The 27355-nt window shown below is 41.2% G+C and overlaps 2 protein-coding genes across 2 annotated transcripts in view; both read right to left on the bottom strand.

Annotated features, from left to right (window-relative positions):
* The window catches only part of SPTAN1 (spectrin alpha, non-erythrocytic 1), a 45327-nt gene extending 30615 nt beyond the window's left edge, over positions 1–14712 (bottom strand). Inside the window, exons 1-8 of the mRNA XM_057374608.1 lie at positions 14629–14712; positions 6336–6575; positions 5601–5726; positions 4151–4291; positions 3027–3173; positions 2297–2430; positions 1465–1609; positions 1216–1370 (exon numbers count right to left, since the gene is read on the bottom strand). Of these exons, the coding sequence (XP_057230591.1) occupies positions 1216–1370; positions 1465–1609; positions 2297–2430; positions 3027–3173; positions 4151–4291; positions 5601–5726; positions 6336–6572 (1085 nt within the window). The 5' untranslated portion in view covers positions 6573–6575; positions 14629–14712. The remainder of the gene's footprint in view (positions 1–1215; positions 1371–1464; positions 1610–2296; positions 2431–3026; positions 3174–4150; positions 4292–5600; positions 5727–6335; positions 6576–14628) is intronic.
* Positions 14713–16055: 1343 nt separating this feature from the next.
* Positions 16056–27016, bottom strand: GLE1 (GLE1 RNA export mediator). The gene is made up of 17 exons (XM_057374625.1): positions 26848–27016; positions 26316–26537; positions 25160–25276; positions 24839–24987; positions 24460–24520; positions 23932–24186; positions 22952–23180; positions 22708–22823; positions 22447–22516; positions 21966–22108; positions 20932–21122; positions 20378–20507; positions 19956–20060; positions 18903–18985; positions 18692–18755; positions 17937–18009; positions 16056–17424 (listed from the first exon to the last, which is right to left on the bottom strand). The coding sequence occupies exons 1-16, from the start codon at positions 26941–26943 to the stop codon at positions 17941–17943; spliced, it is 2100 nt and encodes a 699-aa protein (XP_057230608.1). The 5' UTR covers positions 26944–27016; the 3' UTR covers positions 16056–17424; positions 17937–17940.
* Positions 27017–27355: the final 339 nt, after the last annotated feature.

Genomic DNA, 27355 nt, shown 5'->3' with positions numbered 1-27355 from the left:
GGTTGGGAATAATTAGATTGCAGAATTTCTCTCCCCTTTTCCCAAAGAAAGGGTTACAAACCCAAAAGCTGTTCCTCAGATAYAAATAAAACAACACAAAAATGGCCTCAGAATATTAAATAACTAAATAAGCTTTCATTAAAAAAATGAAGTCTTTTGAAGTTATGAAAATGCTGGGTTCTAAATCAATGTCTCAAAGACATATTTTGCATATAATTTATATTATAAGTAAAAGAAATATTCTTAGCTACACACTGAGGACAACAGAATCAAAACATAGCTCTCAAGATAATCCATGGGGCTGCTTCTGTCACAACCATAACAATGTCGGGGGGAGGGAACTGACAGAAAAGTTCAACTGCACATGCCTCAGCCTTAAAACAAGCAAACAAAYCCTCMAATTCCTTCCAGAATGCCTTYAGTTGTTGCTCTTGGCATGTGCTTAACACTTATCAGCAAAAATGATCAGTTTCTGTTTCCCTTTTACATTTGCTGTTAATTGCTCTGAAGAGACTATGGCAGGGAAGGTAAAGGAAAAGATTATTTGTGTGGGTCTCCACTGCCAAAAATCCCAMATCGTGGGAGGGAACAAAGTGCAGAAAAACAAAACCAGAAAGGATGTAAACTAACCACCATATTGGGATTAGTTTGTTTTTAGTATGGCTTSTCAACAGTGATCTAACAGGTTATGTTTCAAGAGACCAGGTTAGTATAGAAACAAGACTGGATGAAGACAAATCCTACAGAACTACCACAGAAACAGAGAATTCATTTAGTCTGGGATAATGCATCAAATATATCATACTTCAATCTTCACAAAGACTCTTAAAGAGTCCATAGTCAGCAGATTTGTAATGAAAGTATTAAAAATATTTTTTCCCAGCAAAACTGAAACATTGTCAGATAATATACTTTAAAATGCACATATCAACTCAGATGGATAAAATAGCAAATGTCCTAAAACATCCCTGCCTATTTTCATAATTGAACCACACCCAGAAAATTATCAAAAGCTGCAATAGTATTTCAATTATATAAACATTTCTTTTACTACAAGAAGTTAATGTAAAATAGAATTTGGTGAACAACACTGCTCCAAAAACACCAGAATAATCCCAAAATTTTGGAAATGGTACCCCTTTCTTGTCCTGCCAAGACCCCTCTGTCAAATGAGAACAAGGAAGGAAGGAGCACAGTCCTGCTGCAGTGACACACCTGTAGGAGTCATTGAGGCGAGCGTGCCTCTCCGCTGCCAGCGTCCGGATCTGCTCCCAGTTGGCAATGAGCTCTTCCCGTTTCACTTGAATTTGGGAAGCATTTATTGGGTGAGAYTGCTGCAAACGGTCAGCTTCTGCACACAGGGCCTTCACCTAAACCCAGGCACAAACCGTGAGTGAGCTTCCAGCCTCTTACAAGCAGGTTACCTCATAAAACTGTAGGTAAAATACATCTTTGCAGGGTTACCTTATCTTCCAGAGCTGCCAGATCCCTTTCCAGGCCTTCGTGCTTGCGCAGTAATGCCTGCACACTGGCTAAGTCTCTGCCAAAATCATCTGAGGCCATCAACTGCCCCTTCTCCTTAATCCAGCTGATTGTTTCATCCACATCCCTKCAAAACACAGCACAAATTGAAAGCAGTCTGTTTTGTATGGAAAAAGGAGGAAAGCAGGATGTGCTCCCATACGTGTGCCAGACATACTGGCATACAAACCCATACATATAAACACTGCAGCCAACTACAAACATCCTTTAAAAAACAAACAAATAGACTTGCTTTACATCTCAAGAAACTTTGAAGCATATTAACAGGCCACTGTTACCAGATGCAACAAACAATTACAGCACCACTGAGGACCATCACTGAGTGGGTCTATTTCCCACTTTGGATCCTCCTCCAATTTAATAACAGCAAATCTCAAAATGCTGTAGATGGATAAGACTAGAAAGACATTGCTCAAAGCCTCCAGAACAATTGGGCTGACATTCAATAAAAAAGCACACCCATTTTAAGGCTCAGTCTAGGACAGAACTGGGKGGAAAAGCCCTCAGAGGAAAGGAGAGCAAAACTGCCATTAGCAGGAATGAACACAACTGCCAAATGCTGAAAAGCTCCATCAGAATGACCATTCTAAAKTAACTGTAGAACAACAAGGTCTCCATTCAACAAGTCATGCGGAAGAGCAAAGCAAAGCCATAGGAGACAGTAGCTCTTCTCATACTACTGTGTGCAGCTGAATGCATCATTAAACACCCACACAAGGGTTACATCATTCAGCAAATCCAGCCAAGTTCATACCTGTTGAAACGCTGAACTTCAGCTGCCCCGAAGAGTTTTCCTTGCCTCTGAAGGGCAAGTCCCTTAAGACGCTGCCAGCTTGCATTTACTTCATCCTGTTTGGACTTTATTAGYTCCTCTTCAGGGTGTTGTTCCTGGCAAGCAAAGGAAAAATGCTGTTTTCATAGGTTCTTTGGTTTTAAGTCCATTGACAAATGCTGCTGGTCATCAAGAGATCAATTTATAATTACTGTCCTTTCCAGATGATCACTYAATTCAATAGTTTCCCTGAAATTTCACTGTGCAAACATTCAATACTCYTGTAGTGGTTTCCCTATATACTAATTAGTCCATGGGAAGAGGGCTGTCAACAGTATGATCTTTTTTTCCTGGAATGAAACACTTCCTGACCCTGTCTCCATCCTTGCTCAGGTCCCAGATGTTAAACCAGAAGAGACATTAAACCTGCTTGTCCAAGGGAAATACATTTAACCCCAAATATGATCATTTCTCCTACTAATCCCTGCTCTCCACATTTTCAGGACCATTCCCAGCTGTGGCAGTTACCCAGGCTATTGAGCAGAACAAGTGAACCACATGGTGACCATTTCAAGTGAAGACAGACGAGTATCCACGTAGAGCAAAACTGAAAGATCTGCCTCAAACCAGGGGGAAAGAGGGGAAGTTACAGACAAATGTTTGCTGTGATAACTGACTTGCCAAGAGAGATTTTCAACACATAAATGCTTACCTGAATAAGTTTGCCAGCAAACTGGTTCACTTCATTTACTCTTTCTTCATGAGCTGCAAGATCGGTCTGGAACTCTTCAAACTTCTTTTGCAAAACTTCAACATGCTCTAAGTCCTGTCCAAGCTCTTCTGAGGTCACTATTGCTTCCTAGTACATTAAAAAAAAAGTTAATTTCAGTATATCCTATGGGAAATCACTACTAAAAATTAGAAAGCAAACTGTCCTATATTTCAATAGGTCAAAGACAATCACAGCGTTCAAGGTCAGATTTAAAACTATAAAGTTTTATCCACTAAACTCCACTCCCTGCTCCAGCATCTMCCCACTATTRCAGAAAACATGTAAGATCACTAAGGGAATTGCTTTTTCATCTTTCTCGGTCATATTAATTTTTAAAGTAAAAAGTTTTAGCAGAGTGACTAGAATTTGTGGCATTTTAGACTGTTCATGGGCATTTGCTGTAGGCTTCTGATGCACGATTTCTGCATAAAAAGTGCACTGTCATACTCAGTAACTGTTATACAGTTTGAACCCACAGTGACACAAAATAGCAGACCATCATTTAAGGAAACCAATGTGATTATTTTGTGGCTTCTTTTCTCTTTTGATAGTGTGGTTTGTGGTTTGTTTCCTTACAGTTCAAACCATCAAGAGCCAACAATTCTCTTGCAGCTCATGTCCTTACAATGTATACCTAAAGATATTCCAATCGTTAAGTAACTATGTACACACTGCTTGCTGCTTGGGCTGGCTCCTTTCTAGAACAAATAATTTCAAATATTTATTAAAAAAACATTTGCTTTTACATGTTGAAGATTTCCCTTAGAGGAAACTTGGATTTTATTTGTCTCCTCAAAGCAAAGGAAGAATTGATTATGCCAAAAGAGCTCTGCAACACACAGGCTTCCTTTTAGTGTAAAAACTTTTCTTGTGGCTGCAAAAGAACAAAAGCAGTTTGCACACCTACTGCTGATGCAATGTAAATATCTAAATAAAATGTACAGTTGCCTTTACAAGTCTTCTGTGACTACCTGACCTCCAGCAACTTYATGTTGACAGAAATTTTCCACACAAACACATCGAATTTCCCATCAAGGGCACAATAAAGGGAGGTAATTATACACCTTATCATTGATCCAGTCCAAGACATCTTCACACTCCCGTAAATATTGCACCAACTTCTGTGCTTGCAATAATTTGACTCCCTTCTCTCTCATCTTTTCCATCAACAATTCCCATAGTCGGTGCAGCTCCTGCAGTCGAGTCTGAAACAAAAGGATGTTGTTATTAAAATCCCCTGTCAGAGAAGRTGAGATTGATTCCCTTCCTGTCCTTAACAGTAGATTTATTTATTTTTCTGAAGCTGCACATCCTAAATCTTACTTTAGACAAAGGGTGAGRGACAAACCTCATGATTTTATCTCCAGTAAATAGTTTTCCAATTATGTCAAGTGTAACAACACATAACTAGAAATTACTGAACTGAGTATTTACAGTTTTTAATTAATCAAGTTATCAAATAGTTCATATGAGCAAAACATCTTGAGATAAAATTTGGTTTAAATTCTATGCTAATATGAAATCAGACCAAAAATTTGCTGCTCTCCCCTTCAAATGTTCAGTGTTTTATATGAAAATCGACTCCCAGTAAGTGAATCTTATCTTCCTTTGAGATTAATTTTTATTTAAGACAATTCATTTGTCAAGTCAAACTTATGCCATTTTACCAAATTTTAACCATTTCTCTTAACACTGATCAGTTAAGATATTTAGCCAACATTGTGAAGTGACATAATATGGACATACAAGGAACAATTACTAATTTTAATACTGAGTCTCTCTGGCTGCATTTGGCCTTTCAAAACTGTTGGGAACCACTATAAGCTTTATAGACAATGAAAAGTAAAACCACACTCCCACACATGCACACAACTTGCAAAACAGGAAAGTAACTGCTCCACCCATTGTCTGTAACACTGTGCTCATCAAGACCTGAAACTTGAAAGTCACTCAAGAGAAGCTTTTGAACATCATGGGTGGRTACCCACTTAATCCACTCAGAAAGTTCAATTAAAGAGGTTTCAAGGGAGGATAGAGCTCTGAGCACTGCCCAGAAGGATGGTGCAAACTGTCARCCAAGGAAGGAAGAAGACATTGCAAAAAGAAGTTGCACTGCAGAGCCACAAGCTTCACCTACTCGTAAGTGGGACCCCACTTGGGTGGTCGTGACTATCGGGCGCTGGGCAGTCCGGTATGGCGTGAAGGACTGAACCAGTAAAGGCAGRTTAGAATGAAATGTGAACTTATCAATTCAGTTTGATAATCACTACAAAAAATATCTCATCTTTGAACAATACTCCTCAGAACTGGATCAAAAAAAGTTAAAATCTGGGGGCTCATGAAACAGAAAAACACCTCTGAGCTTTACAAATACAAATTCTCTCATGGTTTTATTAATCAAATACCTGTAGAATTTTAAAGAGTAGTTTAGAATACAGTTATCTGTGCAATCTGAACAAAGTGCTTAGGGAAAGGCCTGTAAAAGGGGGGAGGGGAAAAAGTTTTAAAACTCACCCTGATGGTTTCAGATGCAAAATGGCTTTCATTTATCATCTGATTTCCAGTCTCATCTAGCTTAATGATGGCTCCTGAATTGGCCTGCACCTCAGCTTCAAAGGCTTGGTGCTTCTGCAGCTTYCCCTGAAAGGAAAACATCAAAGACTGTGACTGAGATTTGGTGAAAGCACTCCTCCACGTTCCTCAGCATCAAGATTTTTAGTTTATTTCTTGCATATTCAGGACCGACAAACAAATAATAAAACTGCACAGTCAGAATCAGTTGTATCATGTGTTTCATAGGTGGAAGCAAACATCCCAATTTTAGTTATTTCTTTCTTGTGTTTTCTCTTGCACGTGGTGGTGCTCAAACCCCTGAGAACCCGTCAGCTACTTCTACCACACCAGCTTGTTTTCTATAAATACCTTTTTTTCTTGTAGAAATAATAAGCATTAATTTACATTTACTCACAAAGTTAAGGCATCCAACACATTCAAAGTTGATTTTACACTGAATTACACTGAGCAACTTTTCCTATGCTGATGTAGCATCTAATCCATTATTAGAAATATTTCAATTACATCAGCAAAAAAGCCAGGCTTTTGAAAAGCACTTTGCAAGGTCATGGGTATTTGCATTCATCTTTCTTCACTCTCAGATCAAGTTTCATTTCTGTGTTTTTTCTATCCCAGGTGACCTGTAACGCTCTAAAATTAATAGCACAGGAAATATAAAATGGCAGGAGGACTTGCCTGCAAATTGCTTGGGTCTTTGTAATTTTCATCAGATGCAATCTGCAGTTTCTCTTGGATCCATTTTTCGAGCTCATCTGCATCACGCTGGAAAAACTGGAATCGATAGGAATCYTCAAGTTTTTGGCGCCTTAGAGAAGAGAGTTCCTTGAACCTGTGGTAACGGTCCAAAACTTGCTGACGCCTTTCTTGGATATCTTCTGCCGTTTCCAACACTTTTACACCACTTGGATCCATTTTCTGAAAGCAAAAATAAAACCCCATTATGTTTGTCTTATAAAACATTGATAGAGGCAGGAAGAGATCCATGCAAAAAAAATGCTGTTTCATTAAAATCACATGTGGTTTACTTACAKTCTTACTCCGTGTGTGCAGGTACATGTATAAAATATAAATATCTTACACATAAATAAAACCACACTTCTAGCAGAAAATAGTGATAAWGGAAAATTTACAAAGACATTTAAYACTTATTTAGTTTGAACAAATATGGCTGCAGTCATAAAAAGTCTGTGTCATCTCAAACTGTAGCATGCAAGTGTCCAATACAAGTGCTAAAAATGTGGGTTTGTGCACAAATGTGTAGACATGGACATAAAATATTTCTTGTACAACATACAATATCTAGAAACATTTTATTTAAAAYAGTCAATACAGATAAACTAAAGAAAGAATATTACTGTTCTTTGAACAAGTTAACAGGCCCACATACATCTATATATATTTAATATACACATATAGACACACATCTCTGTCTGATGTACCTCTTCTTTATTCACTCAATTAAAATAASTTACAAACCCATCCTGCCACTCTCTACATAACCCTTCAAAAGCCAGTAAGAGGCTTCATAGATCTGGCCTTAGATAAATAGGTCGAGGAGAATTTTGTTTAACCAATGATCTTGCTCCAACTGAAATTCCTTCTCCATTGCTTTATATACAAAAACTTAATATTGTTACCACAAGCAGCAAAGACCTGAGTACTGATCTGCTTTTTCTCTTTTTTATTAAAATTGGAACAACCTTTAGTTTTTAGTTCCTAAACTTTGAAAAAGTTTGATTTTCAGTAAGAGATTTGGCTCTAGAACTGCAACAAAAATTTAAGTAGAACTACTATTATTAAGTTTGGATATTTAACCACTTATTTAACTAACTCTGTATATCAAGAGGTTGCTGCAGCAAGCACTCTGTGCTTGAACAATTTTGCAATTAATGTCTTTGCATACAAGTGTTTACACGTATCATTCACTTAATGCTTTTCTACCATCAATTTTGCACATTCCAAGCTAAAGGTACTTCTCATCAATCCTATCAGACAGGAAGAGACCCAGACTAGAACTGCAGACTAAAAGACATGGGCAATCAGTTAAAATACATCATTAAATATTAAATTGTTATTTAGTCATTAGTTAGCTGACTGCTTTAATTAGACATGTATCCTTGCATAATTGTATGGAAAACTCCACAGGTTGGAAAGTGATCTACAGGGCCTTGTTTTCCCGTTTGGATTTCAAGCACTTGTAAAAGGACAATCTGATAGAAAGGAACATATGGGGACGAATCCACACATTCCTGAGCTCCCTTCCAAGGTCCCCACCCTGCAGAGGACAGCCGTGCCAGCAGCACTCCTTGCTCTCATGAACTCTGAGCCCCAACTGCACTGCGGCACTTGCAGGAAGGAAAGAAAATTCAGCTTTGCTTTTTCTTCCACTCATTACTCTCAAAAGAGGGCAAAGAAAAAAACCACCCCAGTGTGTGCACACTGTGTTACATAAACGAAGTCCAGGTTTTGTCTGGCAGTGGTACCAAAATCTCCACTTGATTAGTGTATCTGAGTATTAAAAGCTCAAACCCCTGAACATAACTTGAGCTCAAACACAGATCTGGCTCCCTGAGAAAGCAGCTGTTTTTTCCAGYGCTCTTTCAAACAGCCTTTTTCCTTCAGGAAAGGAAGCTATTGCTAAAAACTTCCTTTCCTGCCCTGTCATGCTGTGTTTGAATCCCAACAATACTTCTTTTAAACTGCATTGTGTTCAGGAATAACACAGTGCCAGCTGGTCTAATGTASTGCATGGCTGGAACCCCTCTCTGCTGGTTCTGGTTTTGGGCAGTACTGGGAGAAAATTAAATCCTGGTTAGTCTCTAGAACACTGTACACTCATTCACTGTACAACACAATTCAACTTGTATTTCAATATTAAAAATAACCTCTGCAAAGTGATTTGAAAACATTTTAAATTAATRAATTATTTACATTATTAATCAAGGCAAATATTTAAATTATTTAAATTACCATTTCAAATATTGTTACACTTTTGAAAACCAAATGGGTGACCTCCTGTAATTTACCCTGGGAGCTGGTTTGCCTCTCACCACACAAGCCAGGCAATCTGGCTCCTCTTTTTGCTGGAATTGGTTAAAAGAAAGGCTCCTTTTGTAACTACAGTGGAGCGAGTCAATTGTAAAAGAAGTGCTTTGGTGTAGCAATAATGGACTGTTCTTCCTGCAGCCCCAGCCGACGTCAGCAGTGTCTGTGCTGCCAGAGCCACCAGGGAGCTCAGAACTCAAAAGTCATGGATGCTGCAGAACAATGCAGTCTCCCTTCCTCCCATGWTATCACCTCCAACTGCAGCATCCCCTGGAATACCAAGCACCCTTCCAAGATGTTCCCAAACTTTCTTGGTACAACCACATCRTTTGAAGACACCTAGGATACACCTCTGCACTTCTTGCATGAATCCCACCAACTCAAAGTTGTGGTTTCTGTTTTTAAGGTGAAAAGCCCTGGGATGTGACCGTGCCACTCTGTCCCCAGATAACCAGCGTCATCCCTCCGGCCCCGCCCAGCACAGCCGGTGCTGGGTGATAAGGGCASACTGAGAGAACTTTCCAGGCCCCAGACAGCAGATCTGGACTGCCCTGATGGCATTTCATTCTTCCTTTCATGCTGTAAGACTGACTTAAAGTCACGTTATGTCTAAGTCAAAAAATCAGAAATGCTTCTTCACACTGCACCATTGTGGTGGTGTAACTTGAAGAGAAAAAAAAAATAGCCAACAAAAAGAAGTAGGAAACTTCAGGGAAAAAAAACAAAACAGCAAAACAAACTTATTACTCTCATGCTTCCATCTATGCCTTCCCCAGTCAATACAAATTATACATAATGGCACACTAAAATACACAACTGCAGGTATTTACAGACACCGCAGTGCAACAATGATGATGTCAGCAACACCATTCAAGTTCAGGAACAGCGGAATTGAGGTGGGTTCAACAGGAATTACAGCGGTGCCATACAGCAGAGCTGTCAGCATTTCCCTTACCAAAACATGTTTTCAGGGATTTAAAAGCACRATTGTGAAACACATTCAGTGTCAGGCAGAAGATTTCAGTGTACTTTTAAAAGCAATTATATGAAGCTTAAAAAATTAAACTCCTTTGCCTGAAAAACAACCAGATATCAGTACATGAGGATCTTAAGTAGTAAAATAATTACTTTCTCTTAAGACAAGTTCTGATGTGTTACATATATTCAGCATATATGACCTCAGTAGTAGCCTGTAACAGAAATATTTTCCCTATCAAAACATTCCTGCTTCCCAAGTATGCACACATGAACAGCTCGATGTGTTTTTTTAAAGTTCATCAACACCACACATCGTCAATCTTGTCTAAAGAAGATTTAACTGATACCAGCTACTCCCTCCTGGGGAAYGGGAACAGATTGCTGATCTTTCTTCTTTAAGCAAAAAATGAATGTGAAATGGATGTGAAAATAACCTTCAAAAGGACAGAGGGGAGAAAAAAAAACCCACACATTTTTCCCAGCTTTAAGATTCACAGCTCCCTCGAAACACTAGGTAAGAAACAAACAAGCAAGACTGCCTGGTTTAGGGAAGTCCGTAAGTACTTGTACTGCTGGAAAATCAAAGASAATCTTTCCAAAAACATGCACAGCACGGGCTCCTGCAAAAGGAGCCTGAGCATGTTGTGTTACAGAGAAAAAGCTAAAGGACGTCATATTCTATCCTAGAGATTTAAAACATTATTGAGACAAAAWTAATGCCTGGCTTTTTGATTTGCTGAATTTAAATTAACAAAATAAAGACGTTTTAAGGGTAGATTATGTGCAGCAGAACCCTGTGTTCAAATACACTGCTAAGGAAGGTCATTAACTGCTTCAAACCTCCACAAATTCCAAGCCAGAAAAATCAGTCAAGCACTGCAGTACWAAAGAAATCAAGATGTGCTGAAGTTGCTGCCTAATGCTGCAGACTCCTACAGACTAACCACAGTGCAGGTAAAATTCAAACAAGCCCCRAAATTTAAACAGGTATTGCAGGGACACAGACACTGTCACATCAAAATAAAAAACACATGTAAGTTGTTTAAACCAAAGTGACTGCAAAGCTGGTGATTTAGGCTGACAAGAGGGTTTGAGCTCAGCCTCAACTATGTCCTTTTGAAATATGAAAGCAGTTAAAGACTTGTTCATTTTTAACCATTTAATCTTATAATTTTAATTCCACTATTTAAATATGAGCTGTTGAATTGCCCATCTGAATTTATACAAAGGGTTTTTTTTGGCTTTGTTTTGCTTTAACATCACAGACCTTTGATAAAACTATGCAGGGCTGGCAAGGACTGCACTCTGCTGAGACTCCTGAGAAAGCAAATTACCTTGACTGCATTGCAGAAATGCAGAGTTTACAGGTAATGCAAGATTATATAATTAACCCCAGCATTTTCCATCTCCATTTGTTACCTTTTCATTGTCATTTTAATTGCAGTATAAACATTTACATTTACCATTTCCAAATAAAATCTAGTTGCTCGTGCTCCCCAGCTGAAGTCTAATCCATACATTCTATTTATTTATCACCACTGAAAGGGAAACATCACTCTGTAGAAACAGTTACACCACAATAACTCAAGGACTGTAAATTTGTGCAAGTGGATGAACAGGAACCAAAGCCAACTTTGAATGCACCATGTTCTACATGGTAAATCTCTCCTCATGGTTGATTTGCAGACGCTATAAAGAAAAAGATTCCGCTCAAGTACATTTTAAAACAAAAACTACTTGGAAAATAATTCTGTATCAAAACCTGTTTATATTCAACTATAACTCCTGTAAAATAACCACACATCATGCATCACAGACAGAAATTAGGCAACTCAAAAGTATTAAAGGAAAGGCAGATTAGACTCACACCAAGTGCAAATAAAGCACCTGCTAYATAGAATAAACTCAAACCAGTGGCTTTTGTTACAAACAGGTCACTGCAATAAAGGCAGGCAAGTGTGGCAAGGGCACTTCATGCATTACGGAAAAATACCTGGACTTTGACTTTACGAAACGATGACAACATGATGGAAGAATGTAGAGTCTAAAAGGGAGGGGGAAATCAAGATAACGTTCAACTAATGGCCAGCATAAGGATATGGCTGATTTTTTTCTGTCACAGTACCTGTTAATTACTATTTTTTGCTTCCATGTCACATGAAACAATTTGGTGTTAGTGTTACCCAAGCTATTGAGAATGACAGACCTCCTCATGCAAAAAAAAAGGTTACAATATCAACGGGAAAACGTAGTTAATTTGGAATGTACTATCCTTTGCAGCTAGTTAAAAACAAAACGAAAAACTAATCAAAACAGAAAATAAAGCAAGTTATCTGTATTTGGCAAATGATGGTTCTTGCTACGGCATAATCAAGTGTGACGGCTTAATTTGAAGACACAAATTCAATCAGAAGGTTTGGAACCTACAAATCCACAAAAATTACTTTCAATTGCCACAAGAAAAAAAAACGGACAAGTAGCAGTTGTGACAGAAGGTATTTTTGAGATGACATTTCTTGAGATGTAGCTGTTAAAGAGTGTCCAACCCACTGAATTTTCAGCTGAAAATGTCCTTGTCTTCCCCGAACCTACGTTATCTGAATGGACACACTGAAACCCCTGCATGGAAAATTGCAGCACTGTGTGCCTTTGTGCTTGCTGGAGCTGTGCATGTTTCTCTGGCATTTGCACAGCTTCACCTGTGTCAGCTGCAGCAGGGAGTCAGCGCATTCCCACTCGCTGGATCCATGGGCAGCACAGCCGTGCTCACAGCCTCCATCCACGGCATCTGCAATCTGCTCCACCCCATTCTTCTGCTGCCTACACTCACTCCGGGGACAAATGGAAAAAACAAACTCCCACACTACACTAACAAGCTGAAAAGGGAGGAATTTGTATTATTTCCTCCGATAGAGGGGAAGTGATTAATTGCCCCCAAAAAGCAATGTATTTATGGTTCAAACAGTTACAACCCCATAAATGCATTAAACGGACCGAAAGAAGGCAGCGAAGGTACCAAGTTATTTGTGTTAAATTAACTAAGGTTAGTTGTAAATGTCATAGTTGAGAAATACAAATTTCTCACCATGAGGTACCACCCTCTGTCAAGAGAATTAAGGCTTCTCTTATCTTACTGCTGTGCAGAAGAAAAATGTGCAAAAAATGCTTAAAATGCKTAAATAACCAACAGTCTTTGATATTCACAAATTTTGTTATTGGGGCTACCTTTGTTATTAAAAAATCAACCAGAAATATCTTTAACTTCTTGAACCACMAATCTCAGAGAAGCATTACATTGAAATCAGTTTTTACAAATAAAATTCTGATACCAGTCCRACCAATATGGATATTGTGGCTTTTTATTTCAACGAGAATGGAAATAAATGACTTTTTGTGAACAATGTAACCTGTTATCTTGGTTCAAGTATTTTCCACATCTTAACAATTCCTTTATTACAGGTAGAGATCCTGCACACAATGCAGCAGAAAGCACCCAATTTTCAACCTTTTATCTATTATTTTCTCTGCACCATCTGTAAATAAGGACAAATGAAGATTTCGTGGAAGAACTCACTGCTAGTTGTGTTTAAATGCATGAAAATACCACAGTGGGATTTAAAATTTGTTTTGAACAAATCTGAATCCCTGATCAAGGCCTTTCGGTGAACACAGTCATTGGAATCTTCTGGCACTTTGCTGAAAACAAAATGCCAAAAGAAAATGGATTACTTGTTTTCCAGAAAGATACAAAACCATTTCAGGCTGAGTTGGCTTTTTTTGGGTTGTTTTTTWWTTTTTTTTCCTGATGTGTTCRTTCGCCATCTCCAGAMAACTGCTCYTCAAAATCTATTTAAATATGTATGAAAGACTGCTCAAGAGTCACGTACATTTTCAACTGAACACGAAGCTGGTTTATGATAAAACAGCTACAAAAAAATCCTGAWCAGCCACTATGAACCTGCTGAAAAAATATACAGTGGTAATTGCTTAGTTTTCCTTCAATATCAGGGCAAATTGTTTCCCTATCGGCACATATTTATGACCCAGCAATGCAGATTTTTATCATTATAACCAGGTAAGGTGCATGCAGGAACAAACTGAGAAACACTCGTCTTGGATTTATTTTAAATTTTTTCAAAAAAATGAATCAGGGCAGGGGCAAATACTGATTCTTTCACAAARGAAGCATTAGACCTTGTCCTACATATAAAGTGACACATATATGAAAGGAACAGAGGTCTGGAGATGCCTTTGAAATGCCTCCATGCCTGTCAGCTCTGCTGAGCCACCCCCGTGTCCGTCCCTGCCCGGAGACCCCCGGCCCTGTGGAGCGGGCTCTCCCCCGCTGCCTCGGCCCCTCCATCGCTCCTTCCTTCTCCTCGCCGCATCTCCTGACCTTGGACAGGGCTGTGCAGCCGCGGGAGCCATTGCTGTGCAATGATTCCCGGCGCTGCGGAGCGCCAGGGGCTCCATCCCCCGGGAATTCTCCCCGGGAAATGCTGGSTGGCAACCCCGAGGGGACGGGCARGCACGGCGGGGGCTGTTATCCGCCSGGGATGKTACTTCTCGCCTGTTTGTCCCTCCCTGAGGCGCTGAATGGGATTCCAGCCGCTGGTCGCGCTGCCCAGGGCGGCTGCGGCCGCTCCCTGCCCGCCCGCCCTTCACCCGCACCGCGCCCCCGCCCTTCGCTCCGCTCGACCGAGGGCTGCGGGGAGACCCCGGGCCCGGCTCTGCGGCTCTCCGCGATAAAGCACCGGCCGGCGGAGCCGCGGCTGCCGCGGAGGGCGAGTGAGAGGCGGCCGGGACGCCCGCGGAGGCAGGGCCGGCCTCAGCCTCACCCGGAGCAACCGCACACCTGTGCCCGGCTGTACGTGCGGGGTGCGGTGAGCTCGAACGGGGTGCGGTRAAGGCCGCGCGGCGCCCCCCGCCCGCCCCATCCCCTCACCGGGTCTGTGGGTGCGCAAGGACCTCCCGCCGGCTCCGCGCCCTCCGCCACGGACCGCGCGCGCCGCCCGCGCCTGCCTTTTTATAGCGCGGCCGGAGGTGACGTCAGCGCCGCAGAGCGGCCCTGCCCGGCCGGCGGAAAGAGCCGAAGGGCTTCGGAAAGAATCGGGAAAAGGGTGCGGGGAGGCCACGCCCACCCCGAGCTCAGCCGGAGAACAGCRGGGAGCCGGAGAGAATTCCGAGTGATTCCGGGAAGACACGAGCAGTTACGGCAAGACTGAGGAGTTCGGAAAGAAACGAGGAACAGTGTCCGGAAAGGAACGAGCAATTACGGAAAGACCCGAGCGGTTCCGGAAAGAGCCGAACGGCAGAGCAGGGTGCGGAGGACGTTTGTGCGTTCCATGGACTGGCCTCGAGCACCACAAAAATACGGGATKAGAGGGGAAATCGGTTAAAATGTCCGCACAGGAGGGCGGCAGAGGGGTCTCTGTTCCCTTCTCAGCAGCCAGAGACAATTTGGGTCTCAGAGAATCGAGGTTCTGAGACTCAGTAATGGGGACAGGGCACGTGTGCAGCATCCAGCCACGYTCAAAGCAGCAGTTTTGTTAGTTTTACATTATATAGATACATATTATATATATATATATATAAATAAATAAAATTTATATACGGATATATAGATGTATAGATTAAAGTGGCTGCCTCAAGCACGGTGCAGTGTTCACCCAGAAGCTTGCCAAGGACACAGCATCAAAAGGCTGCAAGCACCTGTCAAGGGAAAGCTATTTCTGAAAAGCTGATGCATAAATTCAAAGGAAAATGAGCCTTTAGCATTAAATTGATGTTTAAAATAGACACATTCTACTCTTAAAAAAATTAAATAATTAGAGATTAGAGRGCTGGAAGGCAGCTAGAATGTTATTGGCTCAAAGTAGTGAGTGGGTTTGATGGCTGTGTAAGTTAATAACACTTTATTTGAGTGAAGTACTTAATTGGAAGCACAGACAYTTATGGTGACATTGCATCCCTGAGACTGCCTGGAACTTCTGTCTCCAAGCAGGGGTTTGATTCACAGCAACTTTGCTGCATTTTGTCCTGAAGGGACAGTATTTCCACATCTGAGATGCTCTCCTTGGTCATAGTTGATATAAATATACATGTAAAAATACCATGAATAGATGCATATGACCTTATTTGCACTGCAGCTTCAGAACACCAACTGGCTACCAGCCAAACCTGCTAGAATGACAAAAAGAAGTCAAACATTCAGCTCAAGCAGCAGATACAACCTCAAGCTACATCTAAAAATAAATATTGATTCTTATGAAGCACACGTATTATCCGTTTAGAAAATCTTACCAGTATTTTTAAAAMAGTAGGTATGTGGTTGCTCTTTACTGAGGCAGAAAAGGATAYCTTGTTTGATATTTATAAAAATATATACTTTTATTCACAAACCCCTTGTAGCTGTCAGCAAAAAAAAAGCATTGTATTTCATAAGTACAAAACCAAATTCCTCCTTGGGTTTGGCAAAGGCAGACAATTGTTTCTAACAGACAGGACCAATTACTGTCTTGGCAAAGTGAATCTCYACCATAATTATGGATATGCAATATATAATTAAAACATCTCCACTCAGTATTAAAAAAACCTTGTGCATTTTCAAGTACATTGATAAAAGTTGCATTGCTTCAGAGTTATCTGGCAAAAAGGACACCAGAAGAATATTTCCAATTTCCCAGAACCATCATAAGGTAACAGTAGTCTAAAGAATTCAAGACAATTTACAATATACATAAACCAATACAAATTTAACTTATGTACTAGTCCATTTTAAAGCCAAGATTAAGGCTTTTACACACGTGAATTCTGAAGTACATGTTACCACTTCCCAGAAACCTCAAGCATAATACAGAAAATCAAATTCATAATCTCAAATGGCCTTAACTCCACRTTCTACAGCTTCAAACCCTGGTACCTCTAGGAAAAACAGACCCCAGACTGGTAAAAATAACATTTTCAACTTGCAACAGTATACTCCGAGAATAATTAACTGTCCTGTAGAACTCAAGAAGCAAAATCTCTCATCTCAGAGGCCACCAAAACACTTCAAGGACAGCTCACCATAAACCCAACAGATTTTCCATCTCCCGTATTCATCAAGGAGCTGTGGATTCTCTCGATTGTCCCTCTCCAACAGAAAAAACCCATAGAATTTCTATTGTTTCAGGAACTCTTTCTTTCCCCCACAAACATTTTGGAGCAGAGAGTCTACCTCCCTTCAACCCACAGTCCCACCTTTCGGAGTGAAGTTACATCCAAGATAGACAAGTGTCAGCAYTGATCAGCCTTTACCAGCCTCACTGTAGTTTTTAGATGTTGAGACAAGTCCACCAGCATAATYATGGTTGAATTATAAAAGATGCAAAAAATACAAAAATAAAGTTGTAGCAGTAAGTTTGAGATTCATTACGCTGTTAAGAGTTCATAAAGCTGTGAGGTATTTTCACTTTCATGAGCAGAACAGCACTGTGCAATTTTTCAGTCCATGAGTCCTTAACCTCCGGAGCCATGAGGACACAGCATTTAAAGCATCTTTCACATGTTTAAAATATGAAGGCAAAGTCTTGAATTTTCACTAATTTCTTATAAAAGAACTTATAAAGAACTAGTGCAAAGATTTAACTTCMATGTCTTAACAAATAAATCTTCTTGAATTAAATGTTAAGGCTGATAGAATATTTTATTCTCATTCTTCAAACTGTGTCCAGGGGCTCCCCATCCAAAAAACGTTGATCTGTTGGAACAACCAGAGGAAAAACACTAAGTTAATAAAAGGGCTGGACTCCCTCTGCTCTAAAGCCAGGCTGGGAGAGCTGCAGGTGTTCAGCCTGGAGAAGAGAAGGCGCCAGGGAGACATTAGAGTCCCCTCCAGTGTATAAAGGGGCCCCTCCAGGAGAGCTACAGAGGGACCCTGGACATGGGGAATGGCTTCCCACTGCCAAGGGGCAGGGTTAGATGGGACATGGGGAAGAAATTCTTCCCTGTGAGGGTGATGATGCCCTCATCACAGGTTGAGGATTGCACAGGTTGCTCAGAGAAGCTGTGGCTGCCCCACCCCTGGAAGTGTCCAAGGCCAGGCTGGGCCTGGTCTAGTGGAAAGGGCTCTTGCCCATAGCAGGAAWGAGATGATCTTTAAGGCCCCTTCCAATCCAAGCCATTCTGTGATTCAATGCAGAAAATGCATTTATGTGTTAAGAGAAAGCCATCTCTGAAAGCACAGACATCCAGAGGAAAGGAAATACAGACCGATTTATATTCTCCAAAAGGAAGGTGTCAGAATGCCCTTTGGTAATGGAATTTCCTCCTCCTGCAGACATTTCTAATGGAGAGAAAGACAAATAATAAAGATAAATAAAAGTGTATCTTAATCTGGCTTCTCAGGAATTCTCTTACTGCACATTCAAAGCATTGCTAAGAAAATGTACCAGAATTAATTATGAAAGTACAAATCCAAAACKATCATATTTTAGTATCATAATCTAAGTCATCATTCACAGATCAATTTAAACGTCAAGTATTTTACACTTTTGCAAGCTTTATTAAAAAAATTATGCAGAATGCAGTGCTAAACAAACASTACAGAGAGCAGCTCAGTGTCACTTCCCCATACATATAATCAGGACAAGTGCTAAAAAMAAGCAACTCCTGATAAGAAATAACCATGACAGAAATGACTCAGCAGAATTCTCCTCAACCTGTACATCTCTCACTGATCCTGCTTTATAATGAAAATACATTTTCACTKATAAAAATTAGATCTGAGCTAAGAAGGCAGCAAGATGTTTGACATCATAACTATCATTAAGGTAATTCAGTTATTGCAAAGTTACAAAAGATGGCTTAGATCATAGAGACAGGTCTGGATTACCAGGTGTGCTGCAAGCAGTGCCAGCCTCATTATCCAAATGATGCATATACTGAATGATGGGAAAAAAAAAACAAAACCCAAACCAAAACACTTTAAAACTACATGAACAACAAAACACCCATAATTACTTTACCTGCACAAAACTCTTCAAACGTGACAAACAGCCCATCTGGCCAGCACTGGTCACAGCTTCAATTCTGCAGAAACAACAGCATGTTTCAAAATCTATTTAGAAAGTTGGGTTTGATTCACAAGTGGGTGTKGGGGTGGGATGGTAGAGATTGGAAAACATGGATGAGTCATTTAAGAGYGAATACCAACATTCCTAACCCCACATATCATACCTTGGGATATAGGATTTCTGGATAAAGAACATTGTTTTCCAGAACTGAACCCCGTACTGCTTCATCAGAGCATTGCCACATACCTRTCATACAGAAAGGCACAAAGAACAGGTTAAAGAATTGGGTTTCAGAATTGCTTGACAACTGCAATGAACCTGTTCCATATCAACCAYTTAAWGTTTTATCRAGACATTTAAAGAAATACACCTACACTAAAACAAGCAAATCCTTGAAATGATGTTACTGCTACCACAATCACCTTTTTTTTCTGTTGACAATGGTGGCCACTGATAAGAATCTTGCTATTCTTTCTTTCACCTCAGTCTCCCTCCAAAAACAGCTCTCTTTCCTAACGCCATTCACCGAGGCACACTGTGGTCATTTCCCCACTGTGATTACTGCTGTGTGCAGTGATTCATCAGCTTTCTCCACACAGCCAGTTTACAGGACAAATGTTCCTCTTACTTCGCCACCCCTAACAGAATCCCCCATGGGGTACTTCACTTCCCACTTTCTCATCTGTACTTTGACAGTTCTTTGGAAGCATTTAAAGAGCAYAGAAGCTGCTTGTGTTCAACAGTGTTTATGTCTCCCTGATTTCAACCTTTAACTTCGGCTCTTACTGAGCACATGCCTATATCCTAAAATATAGGATTAATATCCATCAGGGTCTCACCTTTTCAGCCTGAAAAGCCTATCCTGTTTTATGAACTTACTRGCTGGAACAGCCACAGAACCTCCTTGCACTGTACAAACTGCCAAGTGCTTAGAACAGACCTTATATAACACCACACAACTATTTTTAAAATACCAGGAACCTTAAAAAGAATCAAATACAACAACAGAAGTTGTGTGTATAAAAACTTCAGTTTTGAAATCATTCAGCTGCAAAGCTATATTTACAAGAACATGGACATATTCACAGAACTTTCTGAAGGAATAAGAACAAGTTAAAAAAACCTGCTGTGAATCKCATCTCAGCAACCCCTTCAGAACCYAAAAGGGATMTAAACTGGTCATATTTAACTACTAACAGTTATCCACACCACTTACCTCCAGGAAATCTAAAAGCAGCATAGCTGTCAAATCTGCCAGAGGCTCCAGATTCAACATCTGTGCAAGCCAGCGCCATCCATAGCTCAGACCATGAGGATGTGCCTACAAAGCAACAGAGAAGCTACTCAGCACTTGCTTTATGACTGGTAAAACACAGTCATCAAAACAGGCAGTTTTCCCATTTAATTTTTCATGAAACTTGACATAAAACTTGATCATTGTGAAAACATAAAGGAATTAAAAGTCCACCTCATTAATTACTTGGCATTGCTTTGTTCCTTATGGCTATGACTACTTCCTTTCAAATATATCCTGAGCTAGTTTAAATTCAGCACACCTCCACTACAAAACRGCTTCCAATACATTTAATAGACTCKGGGGATAGTAAYAGGATTCTAATTCTAATGCCACACACATACCCCTTGCTTGTTTCCATAAGGCCACCGCAGTTGAATGATGGCAGCATAGAGACGAATCATTCCTGACATCCTTTTAAGAAAATGATCCTGTTCTTCCACCTTAGAATCATGAACTTCATATCCAAGCATCCTACGTATGAGAAAACATTCCAGTATTAGTATAGCAAAATTCATTCACTTAAGTCCCTGGAGCTGTCAGCTTACTTTAAGTCACCTGTACTAAGTACAGGGATTCTCCAAAACCAGATAAGAGTTATTGCAAAGGCTAATCATTACCCTCGGGATTGTATGTTCCACCATTTGGGGAGGCACTGGAACAGGTCACACAGAGAAGTTGTGGCTGCCCCATCCAAGAAAGTGCTCAAGGACAATTTGGTCTAGTGGAAAGTGTCCCTGCCATAGCARGGGGGTGGAACAAGATGGTTTTTACACACCTGTGAGTGAACCTCCAGAGTCAATGCCTATGTGCTCAGGGATGGGGGAAACTGGAGTTCACTCAGAATAGTCTTCACACTTGCAAGGCTCATGCTGAAAAAGTCCAGTAATAAATTTACCTYTGATACTCTTCCACAGAAGTTCCTTCTTTCCGAGCAGGGTAAAATGGCACAGAATATGGGCACTTTTTGTGCAGATGAGCTAAAAAGATGTCTCCGACTCGAGGGTGTAATTCCCAGATTCCTGAGAGCACCACAGCAATTGGGAAAGCTGAATCATGGTGAAAAGATACTTCTCCTTCCCCATGTTTCTGGAGAGTGGAAAAGGAAAGTCAACTACCACCCTTCAAGCCATTTCTCAGGCAAGAAAAAAAAAAAAAAACAAACCAACCCTCATTTTTGTAATTAGCCTTTACTAAAGGATCCTAATGTTTCCATGGCTGTGAAGCCAAGGATAGAAAAGCTGATGAAGCTGCACGTCCTCAGCTCCCACAGAGGATGACAATAAACTCTGGCTCAGGATAGAAAATGGGATTAGCMAACACAGGCTTAAAGTGCAGGCTACAAAAAATATTCTCAACCCAAACAGTCATTTTCAAATGTTTACAAATCAGTCACAGTTTTACTCCATGAGCTGATTTTTGCATGCATTTGTTCCTGCAGGGATAAAAGCTTCAAACAGGCCAAATTTTGCAAATAAAGACTAGAGAAAAATACTGCCAACTTCAAAAAACAACTTAAACTATGACACTTCATTTCTAGGGAGAAGCTAACAACAAAGCATGGACTGAAATATGCCTCTTGAGCCTCAGTGTTGGGGTTTTTTGTCCCCCAAATTCTGTCAAGATATAATGGTTTGAGCCTAGATACAATTTTGTGATACATCATAAATTAACTATCAAACTCTTTTCTACTAACACTGCACCCATATAGTTCAAAATATGTAAGATGTAAGCCTGAAATTTAGAAGAACTTTYCCTCCTRGAAGAAATAACATCAAGGATGGGASGGAATAAGTTCTTTCACTTCATTAATACACAYAAATTGAACACCCAGTGATTTTGTTCTTCATGGCTGGAGACACAGTTTAGAGTCCAAAAGCATTTCCTCCAGCAATGGCTACCTGTGCYACCACAAATGAGAGATTTCCTTACCACAAACTTCTCTGCAAGTTTGTAACAAACAAACTCCAGCCCCTGTGGATGCTGAGTCACCGACACCGTTTGCCCTTCAGTCTGAACAGGCTTCCCAGACAGCAGGTTATTGATCTTGTCAAACACCTCTCTCAGCTTAGAGCCTGAAAATAATAAGGAATGTATGGAGAYAGGAGATAGGGGAACAGCAGACAAATCTTACCCAGATCAAGTTTACAAACACCACACCCAGTCCCAAAAGGGCACCTCAAAAGACTTTTGCTCCATCTGATTAACCAAACTTAATCTTGATGAAGACAGATGCTTGTGAAGCAAGCAACAGGCCTTTAAAAAACAATGCTGCTGCACAGACTTGGGCTGTGTGCAGGTCAACTTTCTGCTGTAGGGATAATTACAGGAATGCTTGCTAAGTTGTGCCCTGACAAAATCTTTGGAGCAAAAAGGAACTTCAGTGAGATTGAGCTCTTGATGTTTTCCTGACCTGATATGCTAGAGATCTGGCTCACAGGGATTGTAGCTGCTTTCTGCAAGTTTGTTTTTATCCTCTTCACCTGGAGAACAAACAAATATATAACTTTAAAATCCTTTCCAAACAAGTATATGCCTATGATAGTTTGGATGAGTAGATTGGTAACAGGGGCTGCTACAACAGAATTTCTGACTTTTTTAAAATGAAAGCTGTCCTATTTACCCTAGAAGTAAGGATGATATCTCTTCAATAGTATTAATAATTTGTTCATACCTCAGTGTTGCCTTTGCAGTTTGCAATTTCACTGAAAGCAGCAACAGACTGCTCAGCAGCATTTTGAAGCTGCTGGTACCATTGCATGATACTTTCTTCTGTTTTAACTTGAAGTCCTGTTATTCAAAACCAAAAAAAAAAGATGATGACTAAGAAAGACCTAAACCTCTAGTGAGAAAACTAATTTTAAAACTGCAAGACAAAGAAATTAAAAAAAAAAAAAAAATTAAAAAGCCTAACCAACCTTCCTTCTGTTGTTTTCCCCCTGACTGCTGTGCAGGCGCAGGAGTCTGACTCTTCATCTGCTCTTTTTTCTCTAACTCTTTCTGCCTTTGTTTCTCCTCCTCTTCATCTTTCCTCCTTTTTTCTTCCAGAGCTGCAGCAATTTCCTGCTGCATGGTGGATATCAACCCTCGCATCTCCTGCAGGGCTCGTTCAGTGGTAGCCACATCGGCCTGAGTAGGGAACCCTCTCTGTCAAGAAACAGGGGAGGTAACKCAGCATTAACCTTCTGTTCCAGTGTCAGAGGGCCAATTCCAAGAGCAAGGAGCCTCTGAAGCATTAGCCTTCAGATTATCTGGGAGCTAACTACGTATTTTATTCCCATCTCCTTTATTTGTGCATAACATTGGTCATAGTATTTGCAAATAATGTAAATCCATGACTAAATCTTGTAAGATCTATGACAACAAAAATTAAGAATGCGTTTGGGCAAGCGCAAGAGAACTCCAGTGCAAAGCCTTTTACAGCTCCCTCTGCAGAAAGCCAACTGTGACAAGCAGGAGCGCAGGATTAGCCTTATTAGTGTTTTATTTCCCAAGATTTTTATCCCACCCTAGAGAAATAAAATGTCAAGGAAACCCAGCTACTGCAAAAAGGCTTATGAGCACAGGAGAATCATAAGAAGTTCAGTATTTAACAATTCATGAGCCAGTCCATTGTCTCAGAAAGGAACTTTACAGCATCAAGAGTTTGAGCAATTCAATTTGAATCTTTCTSCTGTAAAAGTTCTCATGCATTTTTATAAGCCATTTTCAAGAGAACAGCTGAACTGCCAGAAGAGAGAATTCCCCTTGAAATTAGGTGCTTTATAGAATGAATATCTAAAAACATTGCTATGACATCTTATTTAAAGGCCTCATGACAAGCTGCCTTTGAAGACAACTACAGGGAGCTTTAAAAAGGAATGACAGCCAAAGTTAAGAACAGCTCCAGAGCCTGTACCTCACTTGTGGTGCGGATAAGCCCYGACACCAGTCCACAGATCTGATTGCCACGGTTGCTGTATGCAGACAGATCGATTCTGGGCAAGTCTTTGTGCCTRTAGTTGGGATCAATCTGCTGGTTCAGCTGCAGCAGTTCCTCCTGGATGGAATAAAGGCGACGCAGTCTCTCCTGGCCCTCTTCCTTGCGCAAACGTTCCAGCTCTTCCTGGCGTTGCCTYTGCTGCTCTGCCTCACGCAATTTTAGGTTCAATATCTGGGGAGACAAAGACACAAGAGTCATAAGATACCTCAAAAATTCCAGTTTTACAGCTCCTTCCTGGTCTGATGATTCTGGCTTTACAGGGCCTTCCTGTTCCTATGACACAAGTGCATTCATTTCCACACTGCAGCAGATGGCCAGGATAGCACCAAAAAATCCATCCTCACTCCAGGGCATCATGGAAATACAAATAAATTAATTGGTCTTTCCAGTTCCCACCCAATAGTAATGGTCTTTCATGAAAGACAATTCTGAAGAGTCTCAGACCTTTGCTCTATGTCGGTGTTCTTCCTTCAACTTCTCTTGCTGCCCCTGAGCCTCCTTTGAGCTAYAATACACATAAAGACAAAAAACTGTATTCAAGACATTCAGAAGACAAAACACAAACAAACACACAAGTTAATATTGAAATAAGCTAATGGAACATTAACTATCACAAATATTGTCTTTTTTAAACCAATGAAACCTCAACAGTAGGCAGAGATCTACTCTGACAAACAAACTTTAACAGGATAGTTAACACAAAAAAACCCAGCAGGTGAGATTTCCAACCACAAGTGATTAGCACAGAATTGCCAGACATAGGAACTAGTCCCCATTTTGATTAAATGCCACAAAATTTTAAGGATACTGGAGCTAATCTCACCTCTTCTCCATTACTTCTTGCAACTCTTGGAATTCCTGGTGCCGCTTTAGCTCCCTGAGTTCATCAAAGCGCTTCAGCTGCTCACTGGCCTGGGCATAGGCTGCCCTCACCATCTGCTCCTGCTCCTCCTGCCGCTGTCTCAGCCTCTCCTGCATTACAGAGGGGCCAGGGGAACCCAAGGTGTCATTGAACAATTTGGACAGAAGAAAACACAAACTAAACTGCCCAACRTTTAGGACAACTTGCTGYCCTTTGCACTRTTACATCTGGCTGTGGAGCTCTCYTGTGATTCCCAAACACCCCCTCAAWTTTTTTTCTTACCTTTGCTTTCAGCCTGTGCATCTCTTCATACATGCGAATGCAGCCTTCGACTTTTGCAACTTTAGATGACAGAACTGCTTCTTGATTTATTTCCAGGGGACTAAGATGATCATTTTCCTGCATGGTCAGCATAAAAGCAAAATCGGTGACTGAGCACAGGATCAGCAACTCACAGAGGAAAACAGATAAAACAAGTCTCCTAAACTATTATTTGTGAAGAAACAGACCAAGGAGTCAACCAACATACATTCCTAGAGCAGTTATATACCCCAGTAGTGCAGCCTCATCATTTTGAGGACCCTCCAGCATGTTTATGAGGTTGGGATAATTACTTTTCCAATCACTAAAACTGGAACCAAAGATATCACGAGTCTCCAGGACATTCACAAAGGCCAACTGACACCTGGACAGYGCAGACAGCCCCTCATATCCTCTGAACTGTCAACAAAGATGTTACAGTGGAAGAAGTCAARACAGGTTTGTACTTTGAATCATTCTTCAGGAGGAGTCTTGAGACTCTCTTATGAAGATKATCACATCTTGCTGCTTCATTAATAACTTTTCCTCACAATATATTTYTTAAGTCTCACTGGAGCCAAGATGATACAAAACTTTGCTGCTCAGCATCCCTGTCATGTGGTGAAGATATCACTGAACACAACAACAGACATTTCTCTTTCCAGGTGCTCCATCAAATGAATTACCTCCACAACTCAACTGCTCATTGCCCAGCTTCCTGCTCTTCTGCATTGTAAAATAGAGCCAGAACACATGTAAGTCACACAAAGACTCTTGAGAATCCAAGGCAGTTACTCATGGGCTCTTAAAACATCCCTGACCCTCTCTGTGACCTTATCCCCCCAAATGGATGAACCTGTGCTTCTAATCATTAACACTATACAACTCCAACTATTTTTCTTAGTTATGGTGGAAAAGGGAGTTTGCTTTTACCTACTATGAAGCATTTTTCTAAAAAAATCCTGTTAATACCAATTTTATCACCCCTTGCCACAAGAAGTTAAAACTAAGCACATTTCCCCCATAAATTAACTGAGCACAAAACAGCTTTAATTAGACAATTTATGGCAGCAAATTAGGACAGGGCTTTTTTCTCACAGCTGCTCCATAAACACATGGATTATAATCAGAGAGCTACCTTGGTCTCACTGGGCTCTGTAGATGAAGGTGGTGAAGAGCTCCGGCGGCTGCCAGGTGGGACCTTTTCCGCAGATGCCYTTTTTGCGAGAGGTGTGGATTGTTTGGGCGTTGAAGTCCCGGTAGGTGTGATTTCTTGGTCTAATTTCCCACTAAGGCTATCYAGCACCCAGCCGCAGTAAGGGGAGAGCTCAACGGGAGCCACACATCCTTCCAAAGCAGCCTTGAGAGAAAACATTCTCCGTGAACGCGACGCAGCATTAACATCCAAAACAGCAATAAAACTTTTAACACACCACGAGCACATTTGCAGTCAGTAGGTACTTTATCACCGCAGCTCGCTACCCCATGCAACCACTTGTTTTAATATCTTTCCAACACTTTTCCCGCTCTTCCCTTACTTTTCCACGACAWTTGAACCCCCGCGGTTCAGCCCCGCTCCCTGAGCCCACAACCCCGGGCCGGGACCCCGTGTGGAGATATTTCAAGCCCGGAGCGGGCGGTGTTGCCAGCGGGCAGGGCCGACCCCTCACCTCATCCTCCTGCCAGCGGCTGCAGTAGCTCAGCCGGCCCTTGCTGGAGAGRCGCAGGGCCTCCAGAGTCTCGAAGCGGAGGTGCCACGACTCCATGGTGACCGTGCCCCGGTGCCGGGGGTCCCTCACGCCGGGCCCGTCCCCGCCCCGCCCTTTCCGGGCGGCAATGGCCGCGTCCGCCGGAATGGTGCCCGCCCCCTGGCGGACAGGCGGGGCTCTGCCCGCGCCCCGCGCCGCAGGTTCGAGTCCCGCCCCTGCAGGAACAGCCGCACATTCACCGATTTCCCATTTATTTYGTGTATTCTCGCCGAGGCARSGCTGGAGCCACATTGYGCTGCTGAGCCCCAGTCGCAGKAACAGAGGGATCCAGTTGTGAACCACAGAAACAGTCTGGAATTCAGTTGCCTGCACCAACTAAGATGTGTTTGATTTTCCAAATGCAGACATAGGACCTGAAGAGGGAATCCCCACCATAATAAATTAAAATGTAGTTTACTGGTTTCCCCCA

Source organism: Malurus melanocephalus, unplaced genomic scaffold (assembly GCF_030028575.1).
Source record: "Malurus melanocephalus ecotype Western Australia unplaced genomic scaffold, MMel_1.1 scaffold_230, whole genome shotgun sequence".
NCBI classification, from domain to species: domain Eukaryota; kingdom Metazoa; phylum Chordata; class Aves; order Passeriformes; family Maluridae; genus Malurus; species Malurus melanocephalus.
This window is presented reverse-complemented; position numbering and strand designations above follow the sequence as displayed.